This window comes from Panthera pardus, unplaced genomic scaffold (assembly GCF_024362965.1).
Source record: "Panthera pardus isolate Hobbes unplaced genomic scaffold, ASM2436296v1 HiC_scaffold_16, whole genome shotgun sequence".
Classification (NCBI taxonomy): Eukaryota; Metazoa; Chordata; class Mammalia; order Carnivora; family Felidae; genus Panthera; species Panthera pardus.
In genome coordinates, this window is record NW_026526721.1 from 151,332,787 (window position 1) to 151,345,771 (window position 12,985).

The following is a 12,985-nucleotide window of genomic DNA, read 5'->3' on the forward strand; positions in this document are numbered from 1 at the left end:
AAAAAATACTTTATTGACACAGAGACACAAGGTGAGCAAATGCTGTTGGAACAATGGTACTGGGAGGCATGCTCCACGCAGGGTTGCCACGAACCGACTTGTACACTGACAACACCAAATGGTGGCAAGGATGTAGAGCAACCGAAAGTCTGTCATTCACTGGTGGGAACGCAAAATGGTACAGCCACTTTGAAAGACAGCTGGGGGTTTCTTACAGAACTACACTTTTACCATACAATCCACAATTGGGCTCCCTGGTATTTACCCAAAGGAGTTAAAAACATATCTACACAAAACCTCCATACAGATGTTTACCGCAGCTTGATTCCTAATTGTCAAAACTTGACAGAAACCCATAGGCAATTGGATTAATAAACTGTGGTACATCCAAAGAATATTATTATTCAGCATTAAAAAGAAACGAGCTATCAAACCACACACACACACACACAGTGAAATGCCTATTACTAAGCAAAAGAAGCCATTCTGAAAAGGCTACATACACACTGTAGGATTCTAACTACAAGACACTCTGGAAAAGGCAAAACTGTGGCGACGCTAAAAAGATGAGTGGTTGCCCAGGACTAGAGGGAAGGGAGAGGACAGGTGGAGTACAGGGGACTTTCGGGTAGTGAAGCTATTCTATATAACGATGGATACGTGTCGCTATATATTTCTCTAAATCTATATAGAATGTACAACAGCCAAGAGTGAACCTGTACGTCAACCATCGTCTTGGGGTGATAAGGACGTGTTAATGTCAATGAACCTTCATTGACTGTAACGAGCATACCACTGTGGTGCCGGTTGTGGGGGAAGCTGTGCGCGTGTGGGGTCAAAGGGTACATGCAAGTCTGGGTACTTTGTTTAGTTTTGCTGTGAAACTAAAACTGCTCTAAAAAAGGAAGTCTATTTAAAAAAAACAACAACAACAAAAGGCAAAAAATGTGGTGTAGATGAGCTGGTCCAAAGGAGAAATCCTTTGTTTTCTGCACTGTCGCACTGAGAATTGTTACTACAATGAGGAAGAGCTAAGGAATCAGGCCTCCTGCCAACATCCGACCTTGTTAGGAAACGGGCAACGGAAAGGTTCTATTTACCCTTGCCCTGCCACCTCCTTCCTCTCCCCACATACATCTCGGTCACTCTTGAGTGACTAGCACCTCCTCTGTCCCCACAGTAGTCCGAGTCCACTTTTACAGCCTGCTTATCTTGAAAGCAAATTCAATTACAGATTACTTATCCGCAAGGTGGTGGAGGAATACAGAGGAGCCTACAATCTCACGTGTGACCCCACCATTTCGATATCAAAGCCAAAGAGGGACAAGTTCAGCCCTGCTGAATTTTCCAGAAAGACTCCCAAGAGCTCAAATCTTGCATCTTTCCCCTATCCAAAAGCCCGAGCGGAGTCAAACAGAAAACATAAATACAAGGAAATCCCACACCCCACCATATGAGATTTCCCTGGCCAGATCTTCTCTCTCCCTTCGGGATCTTAGTTTCCCCATTCGTACGATGGTTTTAAGCTGTTCTACGGAACCTGTAGATCAATTCACACATTTTTTAGCTTATGTACATTTTGGTTCTTCTCCATTCACATGAAAAATTAAGTAGTGACTCCCTGACCCACTCCTCACTGCTCCCCACCCACAAGCACTAAAAATATAAAATAATCTTTGGGGCACGTCGGTGGCTTAGTCAAGCGCCCAGCTTCGGCTCAGGTCATGACCTTATATTATTATTATTATTATTTTTAAATGTTTATTTATTTTTGAGACAGAGAGAGACAGAGTATGAACGGGGGAGGGTCAGAGAGAGGGAGACACAGAATCTGAAGCAGGCTCCAGGCTCCGAGCTGTCAGCACAGAGCCCGACACGGGGCTTGAACTCACGGAGTGTGAGATCATGACCTGAGCCGAAGTCTGCCGCTTAACCGACTGAGCCACCCAGGCGCCCCTCAGGTCATGATCTTATGGTTGGTAAGTTCGAGCCTTGCATCGGGCTCTGTGCTGACAGCTTAAGAGCCTAGAGCCTGCTTCAGATTCTGTGTCTCCCTCTCTCTCTCTGCTCCTGCCCCTGCTTGCACTCTGTTTCTCTCTCAAAAATAAACATTAAAAAAGATTTTTTTAAAGAATCTTTACACCACCACAGACAATTTACTCTTTATTGATTAAAAATGAAGGAAACATGCAGCAAAATACAAAGTCAAAAAAAGGGAGGGGGAAGGTCAAATATTTTACATCTTCCATAATCTAGCATACGTCATAAGGAGGAACCTCCGTTTATTGATACACCATTATTCTATCCTCAGATCATTAAATAGTATCAGCTGGCTCTAGGATTTGGTTCAAAACTTAAGCGAAAAACCCAAACAAATCCATTAGTCATTTGGAGTAAGACCATACATTTCACAAATAGCATTGGCACATGTTACCTTGTGCTGAATTAGTCCCTACCCCCAGGGACCAGGGGATCCTGGGGACTCAAAGACAGAGGTGCACCCCGAACCACCACTCCTGGAAAGGAGCAAGGTCTCTCAACGTGTCACGTGCTGTCCCACCTGGGAAGTTTCTGTTCACGTATTTTCTCAGCATCGCTGTGTAAGTCAGCAAAGGGAGTCCACCATACATCATGCAGAAGAAGAGAGAACACTGTCCTAAGGCTTGGTGTCTGGCTCCTAGTTCCCAGCAGGGCAAAAAATGAACCGAAAAGAAAAAGAAAGCCCCAGCCCACTGCTATTGGCATGCTGTCATTCAAACATGTCCCACGGTCATTCAAAGGTAATGGCTGGCTGGAGAAACTGAACAGGGGAGTGGGATGCCGCTGACCCCCAGCCTGGGCTCCAGACCACCTCCAAAGAAAATGCCAGAAAAGAGTGATGCCACCACCCCTTGGATTTATCAGTAAGTAGATGATGATGGCTTGCTTGAAACCAAAATATGGACTCTAAGGCAAGCCACTAGTCTTGTGCCAAAGAGGACACTGTCACCTTATTCCCACCTCCCGGCCCTCATTCTTCCCACCTGCCTAAAGAAAAAAAAAGAGACAGAGAGAGAAAGAAAAGCTAAATATTTTTCCAGCAAGCTGATCAATCTTCTCTTCCTTCACTAGGCTCAGCACGCTCCCTCTTCTTACCAATCCTGCTGGGACCCTGGACTTTGGTGTGTGATCCTCTCATTTACTTTCCTCCCAACTTGCCATCCCAAACCCGCCTCCCCCCCTCCTTCTCCCCAACATCCACTCCTTTCCCAGTATGTCTCTGTACCCAGGGCAGGGGAAGAAAACCCATGACTGAAACTACAAGCTCAGAATGAGAAACAAAAGCTGTGACGACTCAGTTGTGGGGGAGGTTTCCAGAGACTCTCCGAGAGAAAACTAGGCGAAGTGATCTTGTTATTCGCAGACCAACAGTGCTGGAAAGGGCCTGAGCGATTCCGTAAGAGGCAACTCTCCCCTTTCCATGGGGCCACAGCCCATCTTTGTGTGTCATTTTAAGGCCAGATCGAGTGTCCCTTTCGAATACAAAAATTGTTAGGGCTACTTGCGGTTAGACAAAGGCTGACTGTGAAGCAGTAGGAAAGAAAATCGGCCCCACCGACTACTCACATATTGCATTATGAGTGCTCGTTTCGAAACCTAAAGAATAATTTATATTACTTCTATAGAAAATCAGATGAACACTGTCTACTCATAAATCCTAAAAGTCACGGCACATGTGGTTTCACTTTCCGTCCTGGGTCGGGTTCAGCGCACAGAAGTGTGGACCCCCTCCAAAGGGTCAGTGCAGGAGAGGGGCGGAAGGCAGGCCTCGCTGGCCTGGAGAGGCTCCTTTATTGCTGTAGAGAGCTCAGCCTTTCATTTCCTCATGACGTGGAGGCCAGGCAAATTTTCACGGGAGGACTGAGGAGCAGTTCTTCCTCAACTGAATTTTTTTAAGATTCGAAAATAAATACTTCCACAATGATATGACTTTTGCTTTTTCCTGTTCAAAACCACTGCTGGGAAAGTTCACTTTTATAGGCCATTACTCGGTGTTTTCACTACAATAGGTCCAAACTTCCACTTTGAAGGATCTGATGGCTTGAAGTTCGACTACAGATGTTTTGCACCAGCTGAAGTTAAGGCTAGCAACCCTTTCTGGAGGGAGGGATGAAGAGGGGTGCCTGAGAGCAGCTTCAGCAAAACGCTTAGAAACACGAACAAAACAAAAACACAGTTTAGGCTGCCTCCTCTGAGGCTGTGCTTTTTCCTAACAAAGGTTGCTAGAATTCACAACAGATTAAAAAAAAAAAAAAAAAAAAAATCACTAAATTAAATTCTCTGGGCTCCAGCTAAACAATCGCCTTTTAGTTGCTACTTCAGTGGTAAAGAGATATCCCAAGATGCCCACATCCTGTCAGGTGTGGGGGAACAGGCAGGAGGAGGAAGCCCAATATAGCTGCTACTTTCCACCCAGCGCCATCATTGGAGTAAGGCAAGATGAGCTGACCGATCTCCCTCCTGGGCCTTGAGGCACGTGGACCCCTTCTCAGATGGAGGAAGACAGGGGACACGCGCGGTAAGTTTACTAACGGAACTCTTTAAAGGGATGCTGGCCACTGGTGATCCGACTTTTCTCTCCCTGTGGGAAAAAGGGGAAGTGATGGCAGGAAGAACATAAAGAAAGACCTCTAAAGCTCCTAGCCGGGAGGTTTGTCGCTGGGTTCTTTGGCAGTAGTGGGTTTAGGCCAACAGAAGCAACAGAGATACGCATGTGTGGAATCTCCTCAGGCCGCCTCTTCCAGGGCTGTGGTTTAGCTGATGCTGAGCTGGGCAAATCCTATTAGTTTCCCATCATCAGGAATATCCGAGCCTTCGACACCAGATGCCTAGGAATCAAACAAAATAAGAAGCTGTGGCTACTTGTGAACAAAATCGCAGGTAGCAATTGAAACTGACTGACACAAGGACTGTGGGAAGGAAGACAGTGGGGGACAGGTCCCTGGGATACAAACGGGGGGCAGATCAAGTGTCTTTTCCAGAAAAGGTGGGGGCTGGGTAAAAAGCTGGAGTCAGACTGGCTAATACTCTCTTGAGAGGAGTCAAGGGCGTGGGGTAGGAGGCTTCCTGGGAGGGAGAGGGGAAGAGAGGACACTCAAAAGGAGACATCAGGGGGCGCCTGGGTGGCTCAGGTTAAGCGTCCAAACTACTGGTTTCGGCTCATGTTTCATGAGTTTGAGCCCCGCATCAGGATCTGCGCCGACAGCCCAGAGCTTGCTTGGGATCTCTCTCTCCTTCTCTCTCTGCCCCTGCCCTGCTTGAGCTCTCGCTCTCTCTCTCAGAAAATAAACAAACATAAAAAAAAAAAAAAAAAAAAAAGCGACATCAGCCTAGGGCCTCAGGAAGGCTAAATGAATACAATCCGCCATATTTTAATATTCTCATCACTCAGGGAATATAGAAACTGGTTCTGCAGAGGCTGCTGCTGTGTAAAGATAGTTTAAAGAAGAAGGGATGAATACCAGTTTGAAAGTGACAGATCGATTTGACTGAGGTTCTTCCACAATTTTCTGCAAATTCGCTGCCACTGTAATCACACAAACAGAAAGTAATGAGAAGCTAAGTAATCTCTACTTTCCACCATACTTTAAAAACTTAAACGGTAGCTCAGAATCTTCTATGGTCAACCGAGATGGAAGCAGAAAGATAAGTCACTCCCTAAACAAAAGTTATCTTTTAAACTTAACCCTAAGTAGCACAAATAAATCTTGAATCGTGGTCAGATTAACTTTCTTTAGGATACTGTATTAACTGGGACAAAACACACAGGTGAAAGAGGTAGGATTTGCCTACTCCTGGGCCAGAAAGCTCTAGACTGGGAGCTGGCCAACTCTGGCCAGCAGCCTGTTTCTAGTCCGGCTGTGGGCCGGGAATGGTTTAAAGAGGACGAAGACAGTGCATGGGCCACAAAGCCTAAGCTACTTACTATCTGGTCCTTTACAGAAACACTTGCTGCTTGGCCGTAGACAATGGTCTTTTCCTTCAATAACATGTACACATGGGCCGACTGTGCCTTTTCTTACTTCCTGCTTCTTCGAGGAATAAACCTCTAATGACTTTCCCTTACCTCTTAGCTCTAGAAGGGTCGAGTTTCACCCTCCGAAATGGACTAGATGTGGCTAAGCTTACTTTAACTCGTGACTTATGTCATCAGTCCTACTAGTATTTCCCAGAGACCTAAAGTGCGCCTCGACTCACTGCCACTCCAAGTCACAAACGTAGAAAGGAGACTTTCTGTTTTGTGAGGAACTGTCCCCAATAGCTGTTGCTATTTCAGCAACACCAGGACCGTCCCAAGACCCACGAGACCTGCTCAATGAGACAGACCTGGTTTTCTAGGTCCTCGATACACAGACAGAGACACAGGGGCACAGGGCAGAGCACAAAGTAGTTACCTATTACTAAATCCCTTCCATCGACCAGGCCAGCAGAAATAAGTTCCTGAGAGACGCCCTCGGCGGTATCTGCGGGGACAAAGCAGAAGGTGCTCTTTGTCACGTCACTACTACCTCTCAGAGGAGGTGCTGGCACTGCCAGGCCCAGGCTAGCTGCTAGATCCACAGAACCAAGGAGGCGGGTGGAGTCCTCTCCCCACACGAAGGTTCCTCCCACCACGGGGGCTGGCTAGAGGGCCGAATCTATAGCAGCCAGACGGCCAATATCAGCTCGATGTAAAGGTAACCTTCTACAGAATGGTGTAATTTAGAGGACTACAGGTTCTGCTCAAAAGAGCCCCCGCAGTGATGCCACAGGGGAAACTCCTATTCTGAGGGTCACCGTGGCCCCGAGCCCCATCAGCTCTGAGAGGCGACCTCGAGCGTGCAACACCTCCAGGGCTAATACAACAAAATGCTTTATTTTCATGTACACCTTGAAAAAGCAAATTGTAATCTCTTCCCTTTGGAGATCACACCCCAAGGGTTTTGCTGAAGTCACTTTCTTTTTTATTCCGGTGGGCTTTTCTTCGTATCTACTTGTTATTTTAGGTGGCACAATCGGATTGATGGGTGTAACAGAAATGAAAAGACAAGGAGAGAGCGTCCCTAAGCTGATCTCATCTCCAACTGTGACTCAGGGCTGCTGAACACTGAGCCCCCCAGAGGAACAGGAGGACCTCGGGGTGGGGAAGGGGCGGGCACACATTTGAGCTGATGACCAGTGTGTGTTTGTTTGTTTTTTTTAATTCTCAAGTTAGTTACCATGCCATGTAGTCTTGGCTTCAGGAGTAGAACCCAGTGATTACCAGTGATTTGAATTAGTTCCTTAGTATGTGACTCTTCCTGGTTTTAAACAGTGAAACAGATACACCTCTGCACACCTGTATCTGTTCTCTTTCGTACTTAGTTACTGATGATACCAAGATAGCGGGGAGAACAAGCACGGCACAAAGGACAAATGTGCTGGAGTCAGGTCACCTCCCCAGTCTGAACCCTGAGTAACAAAGGCAAGAAAGAAACAAGCCTCATCTCAGGGAGAAGTTCAAGGCCAGAAGCTATGCATGTCAGGGCTCAGCTTCAGCCTGGGGAGAGAGGAGCCTGGAAGCCTTGTTTCTTCTTCACTGTCATGGAGAAGGACAACCGTGTTCAGTGAGAAGAGTAAGAAATCTGCACCCTGACAAATGTGGATATGAATTCTGGCTGCTCCTCTTTCCAGCTGTGTGAATAGCAACAAGTAACCTCCCCACTCTCTAACTTCATCATCTATGCAATGGAGACCATAATCCTTCCTTAGGGGCTGCTCTGAGAATTTAATGAGATATAATGTTTAGCACAATGCCTGGCCTACTATAGTAGGGCGCAGATTAGAGCTACACTCGTTACTGTTGGTATTACGGTAGGTTTTATAAATGAGGTTAGTAGCAAATAAATTGTATTTGAATTGTATTCATATGCTACCCCAAACCTTTAAACCAAGAACGTTTTCATCATCTTTTAAAAGCAAAATATATCCAAAGGACAAAAACTTCACGATATATTTCATTAAATAATAAATTAGAAGTTATTTTGTTTTCAATGTTTTTGATGTCTCACCTCTCCCAGGAGTAAACTCGAATCGAATATCATTTAGTTCTTTTTTTGAATTCCTATGAAAGAAAACAGAATGTGTAAAGTCAACTGAATTCATGCATACAGATGCTGCCAACATGCACTAGGAAAGCTGTGCCTCAAGAAAGAACGTTCTTTCTGTTCCCATAGATCATATGATTTGTTCTAACATGCTCACAGTGTAGGGCTCAGACCAAACAACTGAAGAGTGAGCATCTAACAGTCTTACACCCTTTTAACTTATATTCTCCACTGCGGAATATAAAAACCTCATGGTAATAGGAGAAGGGGATTAAGGGCACACTTATTGTGATGAGCACCGAGTAATGTATGGAATTGCTCAATCACTACAGTATACACCTGAAACTAACATGGCAATGTATGTTAATTATACTGGAAATAAATAAATGGAGGGGAAAATCCCAAGCACGAAGTAGACAAAACCAAACCAAAAAAGCCCTCATGCTTTTGAGGGGAATCTGACATGTGTACTCCCGTGCTTATTCCCACTAAGATGATCATATAAAACTAAGAGGAAAATGTAAGAGCCCCAGAAGGTATAATTAAAATGATAAACGATACAGGACAGAAGGGTTAGTATCTAAAATTATATAAAGAACTTACACAACTTAACACCAAAAACCCCAAATGATCCAATTAAAAAATGAGCAGAAGATGGGGCGCCTTGGTGGCTCTGTCGCTTAAGCGTCCAACTTCGGCTCAGGTCATGATCTTGCCGTTCATGAGTTCGAGCCCCGCGTCGGGCTCTGTGCCGACAGTTCGGAGCCTGGAGCCTGCTTCGGGTTCTGTCTCCCTCTCTCTGCCCCTCCCTCACTCGCGAAAAAAGAGTTACTTGCAAAGAGGAAGAAAAGCATCTTTAGAGTATTGAGGAAACAAACAGAAGCCGTTTACTTGCCTTAATCTGAGTACGAGGCTGACTGGGATCTTGGCTTCTTGTGAGCCTGCTCCTGAAGGCGGAGCCTAAAAATCGTTGACAGTATAAAGTCAGTGTCTGGTCTACCAAGCACGGAGGTTACTCACTCACGGTCACCAGCAGAGGAAATGTCCACGTGGCGGCAATTTCCTTCATCTCCAGGGGAGGCCAGACCAGTCCCTGGGACATGTTCCCTGCTCTGGGAGGACATGCACTCCAAGGCAACAAAAAGAACCAAGTGCCAGCACGAGTCAAGCACAGTTAGGAAGATAATTCTCAACCCCACGTGAAATTCCATACACAGCCGTTTATAGTTTGCAGTTTTCAGATCCTTGTTTCCTTCTACAAGGGTGAAAAACACGAAGGCTGGGTTTTCCCCTTTAAAAATTCTGCCAGTGTAGGGGCGCCTGGGTGGCACCAGGCAGTTAAGCTCTTGGTTTAGGCTCGGGACGTGATCTCACGGTCACGGGTCCAGGCCCCGCATGGGGCTCTGCAATGACAGTACGGAGCCTGCTTGGGATTCTCTCTCCCCCTCTCTGCCCCTCCTCTACTCGTGCATGCTCTCGCTCTCAAAATAAATAAACAAACTTTAAAAAATCTGCCAGCGTGTCACACAGCAATGTACAAGGTAGGATCTAAACTGGCCTGGAGGTTCCAGATCTTCTGATGGCTAAACGAATCCTCTCTGAAAACTGTTAAGTTATTCCTTGCTTACTAGAGAAGACACATTCTATTTAAGTCGTTTATAAAGTAAATCCAATCTTTCCATCAGTTTTCATAAGCTAACTGTATCTTTTCCAATATGATGGAAAGAAATGAAAAGAAAGCTTGGGTTCGATGGAAAGGTTACATAAAGTCCGTGACTAACCGGAAGCTTCTCACAGCAGTGGTCTCTAAAGGCAGACCATCACGGAGACACAAAAGAAAAAAAAAATCAGAACTTGCATTTTTACCTCTTTCTATTGAAAATGTTAGGGGGAAAAAAAATGAAGTCTCCAATGTCTAATAAATGAATAGACTCTGGAAAGCTTACTCTAACCATGGGGCATAAGGTCACGTGTTCTGCACGGTATTTGGAATTTCCTGAGGGAAGCGAGGGAGGGATTCACACACAGTGGGGCCCTCACTCCCTTGACTGCTTTCAGTGTATGAGTATTTGTGATTTTTGTGTGTGACTGACCACGTGCATTTATGGATTACATCACTTCACTTTAATGAAATCAACCCTCACAAAATTGACAAATATCTTAAAAAAGAGGAAAACAAGAAAATCATGGACGGGAGACGGTATCGATAATGCAAGCATAAGCGAAAGAAAAGGAAACAGAATTGCTGACAATCCTAGTGTGAGACGAACTCCAGCGGCCGCAGAATAATAATGAGCTCATAAAGAGCTGACCGGAAACTACCTCCCGAATTTCTGATGTTTGGAATGTGGTTCATGTTATCCGTCATTAACTTATTATGCTGCTTAAAAACCTGTGGGATCCTTGAAAAACTCGCCTATTTGTATACATTTAAAACTGTGAGAACAGAATCTCTAACTTGTTTCAAAATCTCCCACCACAGCAACCTCACTACATAAGGTTGTGTTCCACGTCAATCTCTGCTTTCTTCATCTACCCAGAAGGCAGACCGCTCAAGTGCGCTCCTGCTTACCTGGGCTGTTTTTGCCGGCTCTGCGGGGGCTGGGGGACAGACTTGAGTTGGCTGTGCAGGCGTGTGCCCGGCTGGCTGAGGTAGATGAGCAGAAATCTGTTCTGGAACTTGGAGTAAAGTACCCACGGGATCAGCTGTCGGAAATAGCTGTAACAAGAACATACACACAGTGCTGCTTCAGTTGAGTGGAAAGGGAGGGAGGTGTATTGACGGGCAGGCAGGGCCTCCCAGGGTGACACTTTCAAAGCAGTGTTTGTGTGGCGTCCTGGCACATCTCTACATCTCTTGAATACATCTACTTCAAATGGAAGTCAAATATTTCTACCAGGCTTTTTTGTTATAACAACTTTTGTGAGATGTAATTCATATCCCACTAAATTCACCCACTGTAAGTATACAATTCAGTGGTTTCTAGAAAATTTATACTTGTGCAAACATCACTACGATCTAGTTTTAGAACGTTCCCGTCAACTCAGAAAGTTCTCTTGTGCCCATTGACATTTAATTCCTCCAGCTCCCACACCCAGCCCTAGGCAACCACTGATTACTTTCTGTCCCTATGAGTTTGCCTTTTCTGGATCTTTCATGTAAGTGAAGTGCATGCTCTCTGTTGTGTCTGGCTTATTTCACTTAGCACAGTTTTCTGAGGTTTAGCCATATTACAGCCTATATACCAGGAGTTCATTTTTTTCTTCAGAATAGCATTTCATTACATCATATTTACTTTCAACTACATCTATTCTACCCTCTTTGCCCAATCAAATAGCACCTCTAAGATGCAGATTTAAGTAGTAAAGGGAAATTACAGAAGCTACATTTTTCTATGTCTTGGAACTTTCTATTACTTATAAAGAAAAACAATTAACCAATGATTCATTAAAATATCTGAAATGCTTTTCAAGACCGAAAGCCAACATAGACATTATATATCTATTTTGCATGTTTGAAAGATTTCATAAATTTTAGTTAGGTAACTTGGGGGGAAAAGACTGATGTTGAGTATAAAATCAAGGTGAACATATTCAAAATTATAAGTTGATGAAAAAAGTACAATGGCTAAAACTTAACAGTTGAAAGAGAAAATAACTGAAAGGTCAACAAGAGAGGTCTACGGGCTGACAGCATGTAAACAAAATTGAGAGGCAAAGAAGTAAGGTTTTGTATTCATTTAGCTTCATACAGAGGAAATTCAAGTAACTCTGGTGCTGGGGCACCTGGGTGGTTCAAGTGGGTTAGGCAACCAACTTTGGCTCAGGTCATGATCTTGCAGTTCATGAGTTTGGGCTCAGATTCTGTGTCTCCTTCTCTCTTGCCCCTCCCCTATTCACACTCTGTCTTTCTCTTTCTCTCTCAAAAAGAAATAAACATCAAAAAACTTAAAAAAAAAAAAAAAAGTAATTCTGTGGTTCTGAATTTTGATAGAAAAAGAGAACGTAAGATTAGTTTGAAATTGATGGGGCACCTGGCGGGCCCAGTCGGCAGAGTTGTGTGGCTCTTGATCTTGGGATTGTGAGTTTGAGCCTCATGTTGGGTACAGAGATTACTTAAAAATAAAAAAATCTTAAAAAAAAAAAAAAGATTTGAAAATATTAAATAGGAGTATTAGCACTATTTCAAAAGGGCAGTTTCCAAATTGCATGCACATATATGCTAACTTATATTAACTGAAAGGTTATACAAAACAAAGCAATGAGAGGATATAGAGAAACTGGAACCTTGAGCACTGCAGATGACAATGTAAAATAGTGCAGCCACTATGGAAAACAGTAAGGTGATTCCTCAGAAAGTTAAAAATTGAATTATCATATGATCCAGCAATTCCCTTCTGGGTAAGCCCCAAAGAATTAAAAGTAAGAACTCGAACAGATATTTGTGTAGCCATGTTCACACTGGAATCATTCACAACAGCCTAAAGGTGAAAACAACCCAACTGTCTGTCCAGTGGAAAGGAAAAACAAATATGATACATACCTACAATGGAATATTATTCAGCCTTAAAAAGGGAGGGAGGAAGGAAGTTCTGACACATATTACATGGATGAACCCAGAGGGCATTATGCTAAGTGAAAAAAGGCAGTCTCGAAGGACTTATGGTTTGTGATTCCACTTTCATGAGGTATATATAGAACGGTGGCTGCCAGAGGCTGGTGGGGGGGGAGGAAAAAATGGGGTGACTGCTAATGTGGAGTTGCACGGTTGATGGTTGCACAACAGTGTGAATGTACTGAAAGCCACTGAACTGCACCCACAAAAATGGTTAAGATGGTAACTTTTATGTTATGTCTATTTCACCACAATTTCAAACATA

The 12,985-nt window shown here is 44.3% G+C and overlaps 1 protein-coding gene across 2 annotated transcripts in view; it reads right to left on the reverse strand.

Moving 5' to 3' along the window:
* Window positions 1–2,150: 2,150 nt before the first annotated feature.
* The window catches only part of OXSR1 (oxidative stress responsive kinase 1), a 101,853-nt gene continuing 91,018 nt past the window's right edge, over window positions 2,151–12,985 (reverse strand). For both annotated transcript variants that reach the window (XM_019418714.2, XM_053903992.1), the window contains 6 exons: window positions 10,678–10,824; window positions 9,001–9,065; window positions 8,070–8,122; window positions 6,435–6,503; window positions 5,502–5,566; window positions 2,151–4,868 (listed from right to left, as the gene is read on the reverse strand). In XM_019418714.2, the coding sequence (XP_019274259.1) occupies window positions 4,794–4,868; window positions 5,502–5,566; window positions 6,435–6,503; window positions 8,070–8,122; window positions 9,001–9,065; window positions 10,678–10,824 (474 nt within the window). In that variant the 3' untranslated portion in view covers window positions 2,151–4,793. The remainder of the gene's footprint in view (window positions 4,869–5,501; window positions 5,567–6,434; window positions 6,504–8,069; window positions 8,123–9,000; window positions 9,066–10,677; window positions 10,825–12,985) is intronic.